The sequence below is a fragment of the Megalobrama amblycephala genome, linkage group LG4 (genome assembly GCF_018812025.1).
Source record: "Megalobrama amblycephala isolate DHTTF-2021 linkage group LG4, ASM1881202v1, whole genome shotgun sequence".
In the NCBI taxonomy this organism is placed as follows: Eukaryota; Metazoa; Chordata; class Actinopteri; order Cypriniformes; family Xenocyprididae; genus Megalobrama; species Megalobrama amblycephala.
In genome coordinates this window covers 32,053,982-32,073,143 of record NC_063047.1, presented here as the reverse complement: position 1 = coordinate 32,073,143, position 19,162 = coordinate 32,053,982, and the positions used below count along the sequence as shown (strand labels likewise).

General features: G+C 36.6%; 1 protein-coding gene across 1 annotated transcript in view; it reads right to left on the bottom strand.

Annotated features, from left to right (window-relative positions):
* Positions 1-6,908: 6,908 nt before the first annotated feature.
* hk2 (hexokinase 2) overlaps positions 6,909-19,162 on the bottom strand; it is a 62,611-nt gene continuing 50,357 nt past the window's right edge. The window contains exons 11-18 of the mRNA XM_048188904.1: positions 17,363-17,511; positions 16,709-16,828; positions 14,909-15,004; positions 14,602-14,701; positions 13,610-13,793; positions 10,481-10,636; positions 9,472-9,708; positions 6,909-7,462 (exon numbers count right to left, since the gene is read on the bottom strand). Coding sequence (XP_048044861.1) covers positions 7,321-7,462; positions 9,472-9,708; positions 10,481-10,636; positions 13,610-13,793; positions 14,602-14,701; positions 14,909-15,004; positions 16,709-16,828; positions 17,363-17,511 — 1,184 coding nt within the window. The 3' untranslated portion in view covers positions 6,909-7,320. The remainder of the gene's footprint in view (positions 7,463-9,471; positions 9,709-10,480; positions 10,637-13,609; positions 13,794-14,601; positions 14,702-14,908; positions 15,005-16,708; positions 16,829-17,362; positions 17,512-19,162) is intronic.

Here is a 19,162-nt window from a genome sequence, read left to right as displayed (position 1 = left end):
TATTCTTGATCTGAGGTTTTAGCAGTCACAATTGCACATTACAGCATTGCTTGAAATCAAGCAGGGCATTTAAAAAGTAGCTGAAGTTCAACAGATATTTTAATGGATGGATTGTCTCGGAGCATTCAAGGAAATCCAAGGTTCTGTCTCAGAGGAGTTCATCCTCAATTCAGCATGACATATCCACAACAGTTCAGCCAGATTTATTTTCCATTGTGGCCCTTTTGTGTTTAGTGTAACCTTTTATGAAATCCTTCATCAAATACATGACACAAAGGGCCTTGAAGTGCACAATGAGCTCATGAATACAGAACTGAATCAGCTACAGTTCAAACCTTTAAACCTGGACAAGTAAAGCCGAGTTCAGACTGCACAATTTTCACTGTTCTTTTCACATTGCATGACTATCTCGGCCAGCATTCAGTCGCTGCTGTGTTCATACTGCACGATGGATCAGCGACAGAAGGTTTCACACTGCATGACTTTACAATAGGAAGAATCGCCGACAACTCTGTCTGGCACGCAAACTACGTTTCACAACCAAACACACGCGAGATGTGACAAGGAAACAACGCAATATCAGTTATTATTATTATTATTATTAAAGGGATAGTTCACCCAAAAATGAAAATTTGATGTATCCCCAGGGCATCCAAGATGTAGGTGACTTTGTTTCTTCAGTAGAACACAAATGATGATTTTTAACTCCAACCGCTGCCGTCTGTCATTCAAATAATGCCAGTGGATGGGAACTTCATCTATAAGAGTAAATAAAACTTGCATAGACAAACCCAAATTAAACCCTGCTGCTCGTGACGACACATTGATGTCCTAAGACACGAAACGATCGGTTTGTGCGAGAAAACGAACAGTATTTATATCATTTTTTACCTCTAAAACACCACTATGTCCAACTGCATTCATCACTCGATTCGTGAGGTCTGATCGCGCTCTGACAACGGCAGTGATGTCTCGCGCATATACTTCAATGAGAGCTAGACATCACTGCCGCTGTCAGAGCGCGATCAGACCTCACTAAGTGAATGCTGAGCACAGTTGGTGTATAAGAGGTAAAAAAATGATATAAATACTGTTCGGTTTCTCGCACAAACCGATCGTTTCGTGTCTTAGGACATCAATGTGTCGTCACGAGCCGCAGGGTTTAATTTGGACTTGTCTATGCAAGTTTTATTTACTCTTATGGTAGAAGTTCCCATCCACTGGCATTATTTGAATTACAGACGGCAGCGGTTGGAGTTAAAAATCATCATTTGTGTTCTACTGAAGAAACAAAGTCACCTACATCTTGGATGCCCTGGGGGTAAGCAGATAAACATTCATTCATTTTTGGGTGAACTATCCCTTCAAAAACGGTAGCCCGCAAGAAGCTTGCAATACGAATTGCCTGTGCGCTGATTTGCAGCGAAAACAAGAAAAAGAAAAGAGGAATATGGAGGAGAAAATGGTTGGGGAGACTGTGGATTGTGTGTTCTGCAACGAGAGTTGGAGGTAAATAAATAACTTTTCAATGTGCTGCTGTTGCGGATGGTCAAGCAAATGTTTGTGCTTTGTTTCTGTTTGATAGAATTGTAATGTTTATCTGAAACGAAGCCATGCTTGCTGATATTATGGTCTATAACTCCTCCCCGAACTCCCCGCTGCTCTGTATCTTGCTCTCTCATTGGCTGTCGGTCATCGCCGATGTAGTTTTCAGTCAGAATACTTTTCACACTGCAGGATTTTGAATCGGCGACAGGTCCAGATATTTAGCATGCCAAATATCTCACGGGTGTCGGCGACTCATCAGCGATTCTCTCAGATCGCGTCTTTGCTCATTCACACTGCGTGATTGTCACTCGCGTGAACGAGCGCCGATTTGCCTGTGATTTCGGGAATTTGTCGGCGATTTCTCAAAACCTGTCGACGAGCCAAAATCAGGGCTAAAATCGTGCAGTCTGAACTCGGCATAAATCAGGAAATCTGTTACCACAACTTAATGCTTGGTTAAAAATTACAAATTCTAATTTACTGATTTAGTTAAACCTTTTAAGTTGCAAACATTATTTTATTGAGTTCTCTTGACATTGTATATTATATTGACTTTGATATTATTAACTTAATATTGTGTGTAATTTTATATCAAATTTTCAAGTTAAGTTTTCTTAAGTTGTAGTAACTTAACGAAATTGTCTTAACTTTGGAAATTGGGTAGTGGATTTCTAGTTTGTTTAGGACTGGATACGGAGAATAAATGTTGAAATTAAGTGTTATTTTATTTGTTATTTAGTGAAGGGAAAGGCCTGTTAGAGTTTAATGATGTTATGTTTGACATCTGAGTTTTTTACTATAAAAAAAACCTTCACAGCTCACAGCTTTTGCCATATTGACCAAGTCCGAGGATAGACGACATTAGGATGAGTAATTAATGACACAATTATGGGTGAACTATCCCTTTAAGAAATTTAAGACTTTAAAACTTCCTTTTCTTTATCTAGTTGAGTTTCACAGTCAAAAAATCTGTCAAATGATGCTTTTGGTTGTTAGGGGTTTTTTTTAGATCTCAATTACGACTGTTGCAGCACTGAAAAGACATATGAAAGCCCCATTTTACACTCACAAGGGCTTGAGAACCACACACACAGCAAAAAAGGTACAAGTACAAATAGCAATAAGAAAGTTTAAGTAATATTAGATACTATTTACACTTATTTGCACCTCAATGTGCAAACAGTCACTACAAGTATTCACAACAAAAATAAATAAATAAATAAATAAATAGTCAAATTGACCACTAACACAATAGGAATAGATGGGAATTATTACATTTGACACATTTTAAATTTTTTAGTCTCTGACAAGCTACAATGATTAAGTTGTGAGCCGAAATGAAAAACGCTCTGAAAAAGAGTAGCAGAACGGCATTAATTGGATTTGTGATTTAAGAGGAAAAAGTGGAGCTCAAAGCAACATCAGCGGCTTCTATTCTATTCCTTCTTGCCTCAAATAACTGTTGGATATCCGGGGTGCAGGAATTCACTGTTCATACCGGATGACTCATTTATAATTTGTACTTTTGCATGCCTGACTTTCAGTTATGCAGTCAATTTAAAAAAAAGCAAGTACATTTGCAAGTACATTGTAATACAGTACAATGTTGCAACATTTGATGCAGCTAGATGGGAAATATTATGACATTACAGAGATGTACTGCATGTATTTTTTTTTTTATTGCTGGACATTTCAAAAGCAGTCACCTGACATTCCTTTAAAAGGCAAGAAGCACTTCAAGAAGCACTTCAAGAAGCGTGTTATTTATCTTGACACAGTCAAAGCATTGCATTAAAAGTCTAAAAACATCACAAATCAAAGCTGGCTTCAGAAAAAAATCAATTCTGACAGTTATTTTGAAAATTACTGCTAGTTTGAGTCATTACCTACTCCAGACTGTTGAACAGTAGTCTTCCCATTAAAAACGTATTTAAAGTTCAAAAGATATGTAATGCAAATAACATCTTTTTCCAAGGGTTTTCTTTTTCGTACATTATGATGTGATTCATTTATTAATTTAACTACTCTTTCTGAAGCATACATCAACCAGATGGTCAGTACAAGGACAGAGACCAAACTGTCCTTTCAGTCCTATAGTAAAGATCAATTGTGAAATAAAACAAATAAAAAATGACTCAGCTGCTGTCATTGTACTCAATGAGTATAGGTTCATGTTGAAAGTGTCAAAAGCTTCAACAGTCTTCAGTGTCACATGATCCTTCAGAAATCATTCTAATGCGGATTTGCTGCTCAAGAAACATTTCTTATCATTATCAATGTTGAAAAGTGTTGTGTTCCTTAAAATTTTCCACAAATTATACACTTGTGATACATTGTTTTTATTTAAAAAACAGTCAAGCTGGTGATGAAGAAACACAATTATGAATTATTTATCAACTCTAAAAGGTTTATTAGAAAACAACAATATGCTATGAACATTTAAATGGTATTTGAGCATCTTGCATAGATGTGGGGTTTGTTTTCAGGGGGCTTTACTTAAAACCCAAACCAAAATACAATACTTACAGAGACGTTCGCCAGGTGTTAAAGGTCATACATGTGATTGACATCACCTTTGCTTGTCTATAGCATTTCTGAAGTGGCCTTTCAGCATGCACACACTGAATATGTGGAAAATTACCCTGCAAAAGGCAGTGTTTAGGTGCCTCAAAGAACATTTGAAAGCTGTAGCATAGCAGACCTGATTTGACCTTAAAAATTCATGAGTTATTGTCCATGGAGCCCTACTAGAATAAGCAGACCGCTCAATGGCACAGAATGGACAGGAATACTGAACAGAAAATCTGTTAGTCATTCATAAATTCACACAAATCCATCTAAGTGACTGACAATCTTTTGAGAAAATGTATGCATGCGGCAATGACAGAACCAATATACAGCATGCAAAGTTCTTAAACTCAACGAGATTTATGAATATTTCATCGTCTGGATAAAAATGTGTATTTTTAAGATGCTACCATCAAAGCATTTGTGCACTAGCCAGAAGCATATGGCAATAGGATTATAGATTATTTAGGTTCAAAATAAAATGAAAATTCTTTCATTAAGCACTCATGTCGTTCAAGGGAAACACTTGGTAATATTATTTTACAGTGTCCTTGTTACTATATACGCTACATGTACTTTTTGTAGGAAGCAAAATTGGAGAGAGAATGCAGACGGGATCCGGAAAAGTCCACGAGCCTGGACTCGAACTCAGGTGCACAACAACACCAGATATCAGCACACTGTCCACAAGGCTATCAGGAAGTGCAAACCTGAGCAAGTTTGAGAAATATTAGAACCTCGTAGGGGGGAATCTGACGGAAAATATACAGCTGTCGAAAGAAAGAAAGGAAGCTGGTCCCAGAACAAAATGCATGTTTGAGCTGTTTTAACTGAAAGCAACTTGCGCGGACATATCGTCCCCTTGGAATTATAAGGTTCTATCTGCATTCTGAGATATTGAACTTCAAAGTTTTTGCATTCCATTGGACTTTGTAGATAGAACCTTATTGTTTTCTAAATAAAAAGTCCCCAAATGTACTCAACATTACCAAAACATCACATAATGTAAATAATTTGTCACAGAATATGAATATGTGAATAACTCAATTTTGACAAAAATGTCAGATAGAACCTTATAATTCCAAGGGGACGATATCTTAAAATGTCAGTGCCATTGTTTTGAGTCAAGATGCACATGAGTAATGTTTTTTTCTAAGGCACATACTTAAATGTCCTAATTGAACTAAGGCCTAATCCTGGTTTAATGAAGTATAACCAAACACTTAAATTTAGGCCTGCTCTTCACACAAAGATTTCATGTGATTTCAAATATAGTGCATGAATCATATGAATGCTGTTATTGTACATTTTCGGTCCTAGTAGTATGGAAAAGAGCGGCATGAAAATCCTTCACAATTATCCTATTGTTGTACTGAAAACAAATAAGGTTTAGAACAATATTACGAGTAAATAATGACCCAGTTTTCATTTCTGAGTGAACTATTCCTTAAGGAAGCATTAAAGTCTTTCTGAATTCCCATACAACAGTCAAAACATAAATGTAAAAGTTTAGGGTCAAAAAGATTTTCTTTCAAGAAACCAATACTTTTATTCAGCAATGATGCAGTAAATTGATTAAAAGTGACAGTAAAGACATCTATAATGACATTTCTATTTTTAAAAAAATGCTTTTGTTTTGAACCTTTGATTCATAAAAAACAAGAAAGTCATATACACTTAGGGTGGCTTGAGGGTGAGTAAAGTTTGGGGTAACTAATCCTTTAACCTCATCTTAAAATATGCTTTCACTTCCTCTATATAGGGGAATATATATATTTATATTCCAGAGCCTACAGTGCTCAGCTAGAAAAGAAAAAAAAAATTCTCAGGTGGAAGGGTATTTATATTCCTGTTCTGCCTTTGTGTGCAGACTGCAATTACATACAAAAATAGATGGCCTGACATTTTTGTAGTAGACCACATCAATTCAGTCAATTGGTAATGCTCTATATCGGTGGTAACCGGTGATGTCAGTCATGTCTGGCACCATTCTTGTGTGAATAATTTTAGTGTAATTTCTGCAAATTCAATCCAACCTTTAACAAGCAATTCAATAAAGGAGATAAATAAGTGAAATCATATAAAAATAAAATGACCAGCTTGATCTTATTTGATTATTTGACAAAGTTTGCAGAAGGTTCGTTACTGACAGTCTGACAAAATGGCACTCGCTCAGTATTGCTGTAGGAAAATTACACCTCACACCCTGACATTATCCACAACAACATGATAAACTGTGACGCACAGCTCTGATCAGCAATGGCAACATTCATCAATAATAAATATCCCAGCAGGGCTGCAAGAAAAGACACAATTTGATGCATTCATTTTCACAGTGTGAGTGACTTGACATCTAACGGTGATAATTTCACCAATCATTTCCAAACTAAAAAGTGCCATTACAACATTAAAACAACCTTATATACTTCAATTTGTATGTTTTGGATTGCATGTACTTTTTAGTAGATTTTATACTAGACCAAATTCAGTCTGGTCACCCCAACATAAACTTAAAGCACTTAAAGCCAATTTTCCAGCTCACACCATCAAGTTAGCCCTTAAAAAGCTTTCACCTGACAGCTTTCATCAAACCAGCACTGGACGTGTTCACAAAACTAATTAAATTAGCTTCAACTCAGTCTAGTAGCAGCAGGACTGTACTTTAGTCACAGGAACAACAGCACGGACACAAATTAAGATTAAACTAGAGAACATCCTCACTTGAGAATCATCAATAAATGTATTTAAAGGAACAGTTTACCCAAAAATAACAATTCTCTTTACTTACCTACTTCACTCAGAATTATTCCTTTAATCACATGCACTGGAGTTAGGTACAAACATAAATGACACCATTCACAAGTCAAAAGGTGAATAAAATCTCATTGTGCTTTTTTCAAATCAGTAACAATACAAATATATATCCGCAAGAGGATCTAGTCTAGTTATTTGTTTTTCTTCTGTTGTTTGATTTTCCCTTTTCGACAAACAACCCCCCACCGGCACATTCCAAGCATTTGCAATGAATAACCTAAACTAAAAAAAATAAATACAATACATTCTTGTACAGACAGGAGTGTTGTTTCAGTAAGGTCACATTTTTGCACAGAAAAAAAAAAAAAAAAAAAAAAAATCTGGAAGCTCAGTACGTAATTTTCTTTCTTCCTCATTATCTTTTCCCCTTTATATTATTCTGTTCAGTCACTACTTTCCTGTATCTCTTAATCGACAAGCCACAGCCGTGATGAGGGCGGCACCTTTTCCGCTCCCATCTTCTGATTGGACGAGAGTAACCTCACAGTTGGGCGCCAGGTCTCTTAAGGTCTCCCGCATGATGGTGGCAAAGCTGATGAGACAAAAGAGGAGACAACAGGACATCTGAATGAGGAAATCAGAGTGTGACCAAAATCTGCTCTTTTGTGGATTTATTTTTTTTTTTCCCCAGAGCATAGTACACTAAAAAACAAATCTGTACTCTTTCAAAACTCCATTTCCAGTGATATTTTAGCATTATTTATATACTATAATAGTATTTATTAATATGTTGAATTAGCTTTTAATTTTATATTTTTGGTTTTCATTTCAATTTTAGAAATTCTGTTTGTTTGTTTTTTTAATATTCATATTTAGCTTTGATTTGTATTTAATTAATTTTAGTACTTCAACTTTATTTCAGTTTTATTTCGATATTATTTGTAAGTTGTTCACATTATATTATATTATATTATAATGTCATTTAATGAAAATGGTTTTAACATTTTTAGCTAACAATAGCACTGAACTGCATCGAATGGCTTGGCAAGCAGTTTTCTTTTTCTTGTTTTCATGATTCTGATTAAAAAAAGAAGTTGAAGCAAGGAATACCAAATAGCTTGTCCCTTTTTTAACAGCCAATTGCCTTTAATTTGTTCTCTTTCCCCAGACTAAAAGCAAATGTGAATAAAGTTGAAACTGACAAATCAGGACATATGCTTGACAAAATCAGAACTCATCACAAATTCACTTTATGTCAAAGCCTAAATATGAAAGCGTCTCTTCTATCAAAAGGGTCTCTGAAGGACAAAAGACACACTGCAAGCTTTGCATGTTAAATTTTCACATCAAATGTGCCTAACTTTTATCACTGCTTTCTCAGCAAAAAACAGCAACTTGTCAGTTTTGATTTAAAAAAAAAAAAAAACTCTTTTCTAAAGTAACTCTCAATACAGTAAGACAGTAAAGAGGTAGGTAGGCAGGTTTTTTTTTTTAAAAGCACAGTACGTTCCTCCAGGGAGGAAGAACTCTTTTTAAGAGTCACTTGATTGAAAGCTTGACAGTATACAGTCATTGATACTTCCATCAAATTATTAAAGTGTTAGTTTATCCAAAAATGAAAATTCTGTCATCAATTACTCACCCTCGTGTTGTTCCACACCCATAAGACCTTTGTTCATCTTTGGAACACAAATTAAGATATTTTTAATGAAATCCGAGGGTTTTTTTTTTATCTCCCATAGAAGGCAACATAATTAACATCATTCAAGGTCCAGAAAAGTAGTAAAGACATTGTTAAAATGGACAAGAATAATTTTTGTGCGCCAAAAATGAAACAACAATATCTTCTCTCCCCTGTCCTTCTGCTACGCTGTTTACATCCAGGTTCTACATCAGAACGGCAACTCAGTATTGGCCGATGCTGTTACACACGAGCAGTATGACGCATACGTGTGATGCTGACGCAGGAAACGGCCAATAATGAGCCGCCGTTCTGACGTAGAATCTGGAAGCACTACTTTACTGGACCTTGAATGACGTTAGTTATGTGCTTTCTATGGGAGATTAAAAAAAACACTCCGATTTCATCAAAAATATCTTAATTTGTGTACCGAAGGTGAACGAAGGTCTTACATGTGTGGAACAACATCAGGGTGAGTAATTAATGACAGAAATTTAATTTTTGGGTGAACTAACCCTAAACTCCTGACATTGCACAAGTAAGCATTGCCTAGTAAAAACTTTTCTTGGTAAGTTAGCCAGTAACTACAAGATACCAAATGATTTAAAAGGCCAGTGATTTATGGCTCAACTTTAACGCCTCTGCTTCATTAACAAGCGTCGTGGGTGCACTAGCAATTTTACACTGTCATTTCAGGCTACTGTGGTATAATTCAATTTTTCTTGTCTGACAAAAGCAAATTTTTTTCCTCCCTTTACTGTACGCCCCTCACAAAAGCCTATGTACTCCAAATAGAATGTCAACCCAAAGTTTGAAAGCCACTAATTTAACTAAATTATCAGTGGCAAATATTAGCTGCAAAAGAGATTCACGGTCACGCTTATGCTCTTATTGCAGCATCCTGCTGTGTGGCCACTCACTGTGGGTGGAGTTTGTAGAGCGTGCCGTCCACTCCTACTGTGATATTGAGTTGCTCGAGGCCACGATTTCGCCGTATCTTGTCCACCACGGCCGCCAGACCGGCTCCACACAACTGGGCTGCCCGTTTGGACACCACGCTGCAAACCTCCTTCACAAGAATACTGTCATCGCACGTACTGCTGGTCAAACCCAAGTGCTGCAAGATGGAACGGACCTGCCTCAGTGCCAAACGATCGCTGTAAGAAAGAACCAGATTAATTATGTTGATTAAAGGGTACCTAGTAGAGCCTTTGAAAAAGGGCATAATAAAACAGGTTTTCATGCTTGAATGTTCGATTGAATTTTGTTGAATTTTACATGATTGCAGCTCCTTTCTCTATGAAGCCTCTCCTTCCGAAAAGATCAATGCTCTCTGACTGGTTGGTTGGACCAGTGTGTTGTGATTGGTCAACCACTTTGAGGGTGTTTCAGAAATGTCACGCCCCTTATTTAAATGAGTAATATTGTGACATAAACATTCTCAGAAGAAAACTAAAATCAAGGCATTTTAGGGATACAGTGGCTTTGTGTTTTGTAACTTTGCAGATGTTCAAACAGAACATCACACACTAAAGAAAGTTGAAAATGTAAAAATACGACCCCTTTGATAATCAACAGAACAAATTGTATTGCATATCTCCTCCTACGTGACAACAAGTTTAATTAAATCAAGGTTAGCAAAACCACAAAACCCAAGGCACAGAGATGGAATATAAATACTGTAGCATAGATATGCAAAAATGGTCAAATCCAGCCATTTTGCAGGAGGTCCTCATTTGGAATATTACCTTTATGATTAAACAAAAGAAAACACCATATCTAATTACACATGCCAAGGCGCCTTAGGCTCATCAAATAATATTGGACATAATCAGCATGCTTACAATTTGCATATAATCTTTAGGAACACAGAAGGCCCTGGGGCTCAGACACCAATGTTAAAAATTGCCAGACTGTTCTCACACACACCTTTCAATCTGCGACAGGAACTTGGTCTCGAAGATACCGCGTGTTTTCAGTCTCTCTGAAAGTTTGCCACGGAAAAGCAGACCTTTGGCAGTGAAGTCCAAGAGAACGTTTCTGACAATCTCTCCAAGATACATCCCACTGATCATCTTCTCATACCTGAAAGTGACAGAAAGAAACAAGGAAATTATTTCTTGTTCCTCAATGCATATTGTTGCAAAAGTTTGATGTGATGAGTGGAAATAATGGATTATATCTTTGCACAGGAAAGATTAGTAGTAGATTCGTTTAACATCTAATTTAAGACATTGTGGCTATATTTTATATTTTAAATAATGTATATTTGTGTAACATACAATGGAAGCACAGTAGCAAGGCAATGTCATTGTTAATAGAGCTTGACTGGTAATGAAGCTGGAACATTACTTTAAACTGTTCCACAGTGACCAAAAAGAAAAAAAGTACATTACTAAAAAATCTTTCACAAGCTTGTATGAAAGAAAAAAGCAGTATTTTGACATAAAACATTTTAATAATAAAAAAGGGGGAGTGTTTAAGCTTGCTGCCCTATTCTAATTTAGTATAATGATCTAGAGCTTAAGTAGAAAAAAAAATTAAAACGATAAAAATTATGCTCACACTTGACTAAAGCTGACATTTTTATTTAGAGACCATTATGGGGGTCAGTACATAACACATTACATTGAGTTAATAAGAATTAAACTAATAAATACAAAAGAAAAAAATAATACAGTGTCAGATTAAAAAAATAATTTAAGACCATAGGTTAACTTGATGATGACCTACAATGACTGAAAAAAATAAGTTTTTTTTTAAGTTTTTTTTTTAATTTAATGGATTAAAAAGAATACAAAAAACAAGTAAATACAGCATTTGCAGGAAAAAGTATTTGAACTTTTGAATATATATATATATATATATATATATATATATATATATATATATATATATATATATATATATATATATATATATATATATATATACACTTTACTTACACTTTACTTAAAGCCTTTATGTATAATGCATTATAAAAGTACTGTTAATGCATTAATTATGCCTTGTAATGCACCTTATAATGCATTGTATGATCTCATGAATAATTGTAACCACGGTTATAATACATCATAATACTTACAGTATGTTGCACCTTTAGAAAATATGATGCATTAAATCAAGACAAACAACCAATTTCAGACGTAACATGGAATCTGCAATTATACGGCATTTTTAATTAAAACATTTATGAAAAAATATAATGCATTATAACATATAAATACCTTCATAAATCATTATACATAAAGGCTTTAAGTAAAGTGTTTTTAGCTTAGTGATTCACATGCATGTTTCAACTTTACACAGCGTCTGCATAAAAATAAAAACATGAAAAATTTTCATTATTTGTGTGTAATTCTTTTTAAGCAGGCTGTGTTTGTCTATTCTTGTGACTTGGATGAAGATCATATCAAATTTTATGAACAGTTCATGCACAAAAACATGTTAAATCCAAAGGTTCATACACTTTTTCCTGGAACTGTACATATATATATACATTGCCCGGCCAAAAACAAAAAGAGTCACTGTTTGGATTTAAATAGGCAAGAGTCTATGATTGGACCATTATTGCAGTGATTACTATGTTTCAAGCATGTTATGTTTGGCAACAGTTTTTCTAACCCTAACTGATGATTGTGTAGCTATTAATTTCTTAAACAACCATGTAGGAAGACACAGCATGGCCATATTTCAGGATGACAATGTCAAGATTCATCAGGCTCAGTTTGCGAAAGAATGGTTGGGAGAAAGCATGAAGCACTCCTGCATTGTCATTACAAGTTGGAAATAAATGTTGTGATGTTATTTCCATCGAGAAGTGCATCAATGTTTGGTCAAGATCTTGTATTGACAATGTAAGAGCCTTGGTGAGCATAAGAGACTTCTTTCAGTAACATTAAAAATAAAATCCAAAAGTTTAGCTGTACAGTACTCAAAGTACAACGCACTTTGTGTTTGTGCAGAAAAAAGTCAGAGCAAACCAACATCAAACCTCATCGCATCTCTGAAGTGTGATGGAGAAGCCATTATGGTTTGCTGGCTGCCTCGGGTCAGACAGCTAGCTATTACCAATTGAAAAAATACTGTTTTTCAGGACATTTGGCAGATGGATGTATGGCCATCTGTCTGCCAAATGAATCCCAACAGAAGCTAAATAATGGACAACAAATCAAAGCACATGAGTAAACCAACAACAGAATGGCTTCAACAGAAGAAAATACACCTTCTGGCAACCTGACTGAGATGCTTTGGCATGATCTCAAGGCAACATTTAACATTACACATCTACAACTACAATTATCACTCCATCCAATTCAACTTTTCTAGCATGTTAAAGGAACAGTTCACCTAAATGAATACCATTTACTCATATTTAGGTTGTTTAAAATAAGTATGAATTTCTTTCTTCCTTGGAACGCAAATAGTAAATGCACTGAAAAATAGGCCAAAATTTAGCTGAAAATCCTGCAAATACTCTTATATCTCATTACCCTCTGGTATGAATGTGCACAAGTGTAAATGTGATTTGAGGGCAATGGCAAGATGTACTTACATACTACATCCATCCATCCATCCATCCATCTATCTTTCCATCCATTTGTAACATGCATATATGTTTATGCGTTTTCAGTTTAGACTTGAATCTGACTACTTTTGGGAGACTGACATCTGAGATCCTCTTGAAGTTGGTTCCAAGCTGCGGGCAGTTTAGTAGCTAAAAGCTGTTTCATCATGTTTAAAATGAACCCTAAGCATTGCACTAAGTTGACCTGAATCGAATGATCTAAGAGATCCATTAGGTTTAAATTCTGCAAGCATATCCATAATGTATTTTTATTGAGTCATCTATAAATAAGTAATAGCACTTAAAAAATCTATTTCATGTGTGACCGTAAGGCAGTGCAAAAGCCTGAAGTCTGGGGTGATTCAAACAGCAGAATTGCATATGAGGTGCACCATACTAGGCCTCAAATCTGAAACCCCATTAGATATGGCAACATTTCTCTAATGGGAAGTTGACAACATTGCATGAAGGATCCAGTTTTGAACTCTCACCGCTGTTTCCCAGGGTAAGTGGACTGGTCATCCACGGCTCGATCAAACTCTGTGCAAATGTCATCCAGCTCTCCACTGTCCCCGAACGCTCCCCACTCCATGTTCATGCACATACGACCCTCATCTCCATCCACCAGCTCAACGTTTGACATCTCCTCCATGTAGCATGCGTTAGTCCCTGTGCCTACAGGATGAAGAAAGAAACACACTTAAGCGGTAGTCAAACCCGTGTGAATTTGAGGGGAACGCATCCTCTAAATATCACCTTGACACCAGTTGCTTAAAGGGGACCTATTATGCAAAAATTCACTTTTATAAGGTGTTTGTATGGAGCCCTGCACATGACATGCAGGAAAAACTAAATCATGTGCACACTTTACTAAGTCATTCCCTCGATTTACTAAAGCGTGCGCAGGATTTAGTAAATTAAGGGAACGAATAAGTAAATCATGTGAACGATTTATAAATCGAGGGAATGACTTAGTAAAGCCTGTGCATGTAAAGTTTCTGACATTTTTAGTGCGTGAGATTGTCCTGTTTTGTTGTTGCAGGTATGGCCCGGAGCACCAGCTCATTTGCATTTAAAGGGACACACACAAAAATAGGGCATTTTTGCTCACCCCAAAAAGTGGCAAATTTAACATGCTATAAATAATGATCTGTAGGGTATTTTGAGTTAAAACTTCACATACACACAATCGAGACATCAGAAACTTATTTTACATCTTGTAAAAAGGGACATAATAAGTTCCCTTTAAGCTAATTGCAAAATTGGCTAAAAAAGCTTTTTTTTTAGGTTCTGCAAAATGCATAATTTGTACAGTATGCTATCTTATTTTTACATTTCATTATCTAATGCACATTTTAATTAAGACTTAGTTGTTCAAATACTTATTGAGTCAAAGAGACAATCACTAAACCTTATGCAACATGAAAGTCATCTACAAAAAACAGGCTAATCAGAGGCACATAGGCCAAGAAATCACACCCACCGACAATAAGTCCAACTTCACATTGTGGGTCCTCGTACCCACACGTCATCATCGTCCCCACAGTGTCATTCACCACAGCAACCACATCCAAATCAAATTCCTTTAAGGAACAAACAACACACAGAGAGAGAAGTATTACCAGCAAGGCAGAGCAAATACACTATCACTACCTTTCAGGACACGATTAGTCTAATTGAACATCTAATTACATCTTGCTGCAGAAGGCAGGGTAATTGTAGCTAATAACTGCAGAAATTGCTTCAGTGCTGACAGCAGTGGAGTGCCAACGGTGAGTGATAGTGCTGACCTCACTGCGATGGATGGCGTCTTTCAGCAGTGTGGCCACATCCTCGCCCTCACACCCCGAGGCCTTGAAACCTTTCGTCCACTTTATCAGGACACCCTGTGAAGAAGAGAGATGGGAATATAGTGGACACAGGACAACACTGTAGACATATTTTTCTGAGAGAGTCTTTCTAAAAGTTCAAAAAACTACAACCAGACGTTAGCTAAATCTGATAAAACCTCATTTTGGGGACATCATCTTTGGAAACAAATTTTGAATATGAGAGTTTTATCTGTTCATAATTTTTTTTTACATAACACTAACTGTTACGTAACAGTCGGAGTGTACGCCCCCAATATTTGCATATGCCAGCCCATGTTCAAAGGCATTACACAAGGGCAGCCAGTATTAACGTCTGGATCTGTGCACAGCTGAATCGTCAGACTAGGTAAGCAAGCAAGGACAATAGCGAAAAATGGCAGATGGAGCAATAATAACTGACATGATCCATGATTACATGATATTTTTAGGGATATTGTCTTTCTAAATGTTTCATTAGCATGTTGCTAATGTACTATTAAATGTGGTTAAAGTTACTATCGTTTCTTACTGTATTCACGGAGACAAGAGCCGTCACTATTTTCATTTTTAAACACTTGCAGTCTGTATAATTCATAAACACAACTTCATTCTTTATAAATCTCTCCAACAGTGTAGCATTAGCCGTTAGCCACAGAGCATAGCCTCAAACTCATTCAGAATCAAATGTAAACATCCAAATAAACACTGTACTTACGCGATTAGACATGCTGCATGACGAACACTTTGTAAAGATCCATTTTGAGGGTTATATTAGCTGTGTGAACTTTGTTTATGCTGTTCAAGGCAAGCGCGAGCTCCGTGGGCAGGGAGCGTGAGCATTTAAAGGGCCAGCAGCCCTGAATCGGTGCATAGTTAATGATGCCCCAAAATAGGCAGTTAAAAAAATTAATTAAAAAAAAATCTATGGGGTATTTTGAGCTGAAACTTCACAGACACATTCAGGGGACACCTTAGACTTATTTTACATCTTGTAAAAAAAGTTCAATGGCACCTTTAAAAACAAAAGCAGTCTACGGCCCTGTTTACACCTAGAATTAAGATGCGTTTTGGTCGATTGGATCACAAGTGGACAACGTTCAATACAGGTGTAAACATGGTGTAAAACTTTTGAAGCTTGTCCACTTTTGACCACTTCCAGTGGTAGTCATAAACGCATTTGACCGGATTGCTTTTGCAGTGTAGACGCTCATGTCGTCGAATGCATTCGAACAGTTACAAAAGACTGCCTACTCTCTGCCTACTGACCTAATGTGTAAACATTATGGGAAGCGCGCTAGCCAGACGAGATTTAAACGGTTTCGGGCTAAAGACCCAAGTTTGGTTTGAAGATGAAAAACGTACCAAGCACAATGTTCTCTCACCATTCCTGATTTCTAAGACGCATTCGGCGTGGTCTTGCAGCTGTCAGAGCAGAAACAAGAGCTGATGCTCCTCCGTATGTTTTTCCGTTGTCTACTTTCATATGTAAAATGCGTGAGCTTATTATGAACGTTAGATCGAAAGATCTGAAAAAAACCCATTAATTTACCTGCCCATAGACACTCCCCTCAAAGACAGGAGTGGATGAAAGTAGACAAACGGGTATGCGTCTCTCTCGTCTACTTGTGATCCAATCGACCAATGCGCATCTTAATACCAGGTGTAAACAGGGCCTGTGGTTTGTCCTCATTTGGATAGGTGGACAGACACGTATGTATATGTGTGTATGTGTGGACTTGCCTGGTCGAGTCGGGTCTGATGGCAGGGAAACGAGAAGGTGAAACCAAGAGGCAGGGATGCCCCCTTCATACCCATATACTCCAAGAAGTCAGCTATACAGTGCACTATGTGATCAAACAACTGCAGAAAACCATTCACACACACACACACAGACACACACATACGTAGGTGAAGACAAAGGATCATTCATGCACAAGTCCATAATCTGTGACATGTACTTGTCACAACAACTTCCATTCATGTCATGTCAATATGAAATTGGAAATCAAGTGTCTGGATATGCAATTCTATCCTACAATACACCACTATGTATGCAGCTGGAAGCTGGATAGTACTGCTTGAGTGCTATCCGGTGACCACTTTCAAATAAATTGCAAATAGGTGAGTGTTTTTCAGGTTCAAAAACAGGGATATCTTTATTAGGTGCATAGTACTTCTAGTGTGCTTGATTTACAATCAAGACACACAATAGCATCTTGTATTAGAGTCACTGTCATTTCAATTCAGCAGCTCAGTTGAGAAAATCCAAAAAAGAAAACCAACTCGCATTATTTTTCCACTGCAATGTCATCATCTTACAATGAAAGGAATCCACCATGTACGTAATTCACATCTTGAATGAGCTTTAATGTGGAATATGATTGGTGGGCGTACCTCCTCGCCAGTGCCCTGCGTAATGTCTTGGGGGATGGTGTAGATCTTATTATGCATCTCCACACTCCGTCGTTTCCCACCTCGAACGCGCACCAAGAGCACCCTGAAGTTTGTGCCGCCCAGATCCAGTGCCAAGAAGTCACCACGCTCTGTAGAGCATGCACAATAGATTCAGAGACCGTGTGACTCATACACATGATAGAGCACACACCATCTTGTTCAGATGCACACCCACACACCAATCAACTTTTTCAACTAGGCTCAGAGGTTTTGGAAAAGTCCAATTACGGAGGTGGTACGGAGCAGATATGGAGGGGTAAGTGATTTGTATCTCCTTTGTCACTCCATCTCACTTGCATTTTAACTGTACCAGCACACTGACAAGGACTTTCAAAAGACTGAGACCACAATAAGGGCCAGATTTACTGAACAGGGCAAATCAGTGTGAGAGTGCAATTCCAAAAAAGCGACGATGGGAATGGAAAGTTCTGTGTGTGATCTACTGACAACTCACAAATTAAAAGGACAATTTCCATAATGACCAACGCAATCTACCAATTAGTGTCTGGTTTAAAGGATTAGTTCTAAAATCCTGGAATGTTTTCCTCAAACATCTTAATTTCTTTTCGACTGAAGAAAGAAGACATAAACATCTTTGATGACATGGTTCAAATTATCAGGAAATTTTAAGAGGAGATTTTAAGACATGCTTTTTTTGGGTGGTAAATAATGGCGCAAATACCAAAACTCCTATAAATGCATATGTAATAAGGTCAGTCGCAAAAATAACTGTGTCCATGCCTTTCAGTGTCAATTTTTCAATGTGACTTTAGTAAATACTTTAGTAGTTTTTTAACACCAAAAGAGGGTTTGCTCTGGCGCAAGTTGTTAGTAAAACTGGCCCTATAAATGTTATAATGTAAAATTCATGAAAAATAATTACGATTTGGCACCATTTCTAGGTCACGATTTTAATAAGTACACTACGGTTCAAGAGTTTGGACTAAGATATTTGAACAAAGTCTGCATTTATTTGATCAAAAATACAGCAAAATTTTTCTGTTAAATGAAATATATATTTCTGTTATATAAATACATTTTAAAGCTGAATTGTCAGCATCATTATTACCCCAGTCTTCAGTGTCACATGATCCTTCAGAAATCTTTCTAATATGCTGATTTAGTGCTCAAGAAACATTTATCATCAAGGAGTTATCAACTGCTGAAATATATATTTTTTATTCAAAATGTCCTTGCCGAATAAATGTATTTAATTTCTCAATTTAATATCTTAAAAACATATCTTACTGACCCTAAACTTTTGAACGGTAGAGTAAATTAGTAACATGGATCATGTGATCACCTCTGCAGATATGTACCATTTTCTTGCTTTCATCGAAGTGTAAGATGCTCTGAAACATTCTTAAATCATGCTGGAGAACATGACCATCAGGTTTTACACAAACGTGGAGATTATGCAATTAGAACGCTGTTGTAATTAAAGCAACAGGCTGACGTACCTAATTCATACTCAAATTCATAGTTTTTACTCAAATTATAATGCTGTAAAAACATCAGACAAATGCAACACAGATGTATTTTTCAAGTAGTCTTAGCCTTTCAAAACCTACAGAGAGCGAAGGAAGCCGAATCTGTTTCTACTTCACTAATGTAACCAATCATTTTGTTGATTTAAAGCACAATTTTAAAGGAGAGACAGTGATTTGAAGCAACACGGGTGAGAGTGTACACTGGCAATTGAGAAACTCTTTATGCAAACAAGCAGCATGGGAGTGAAGT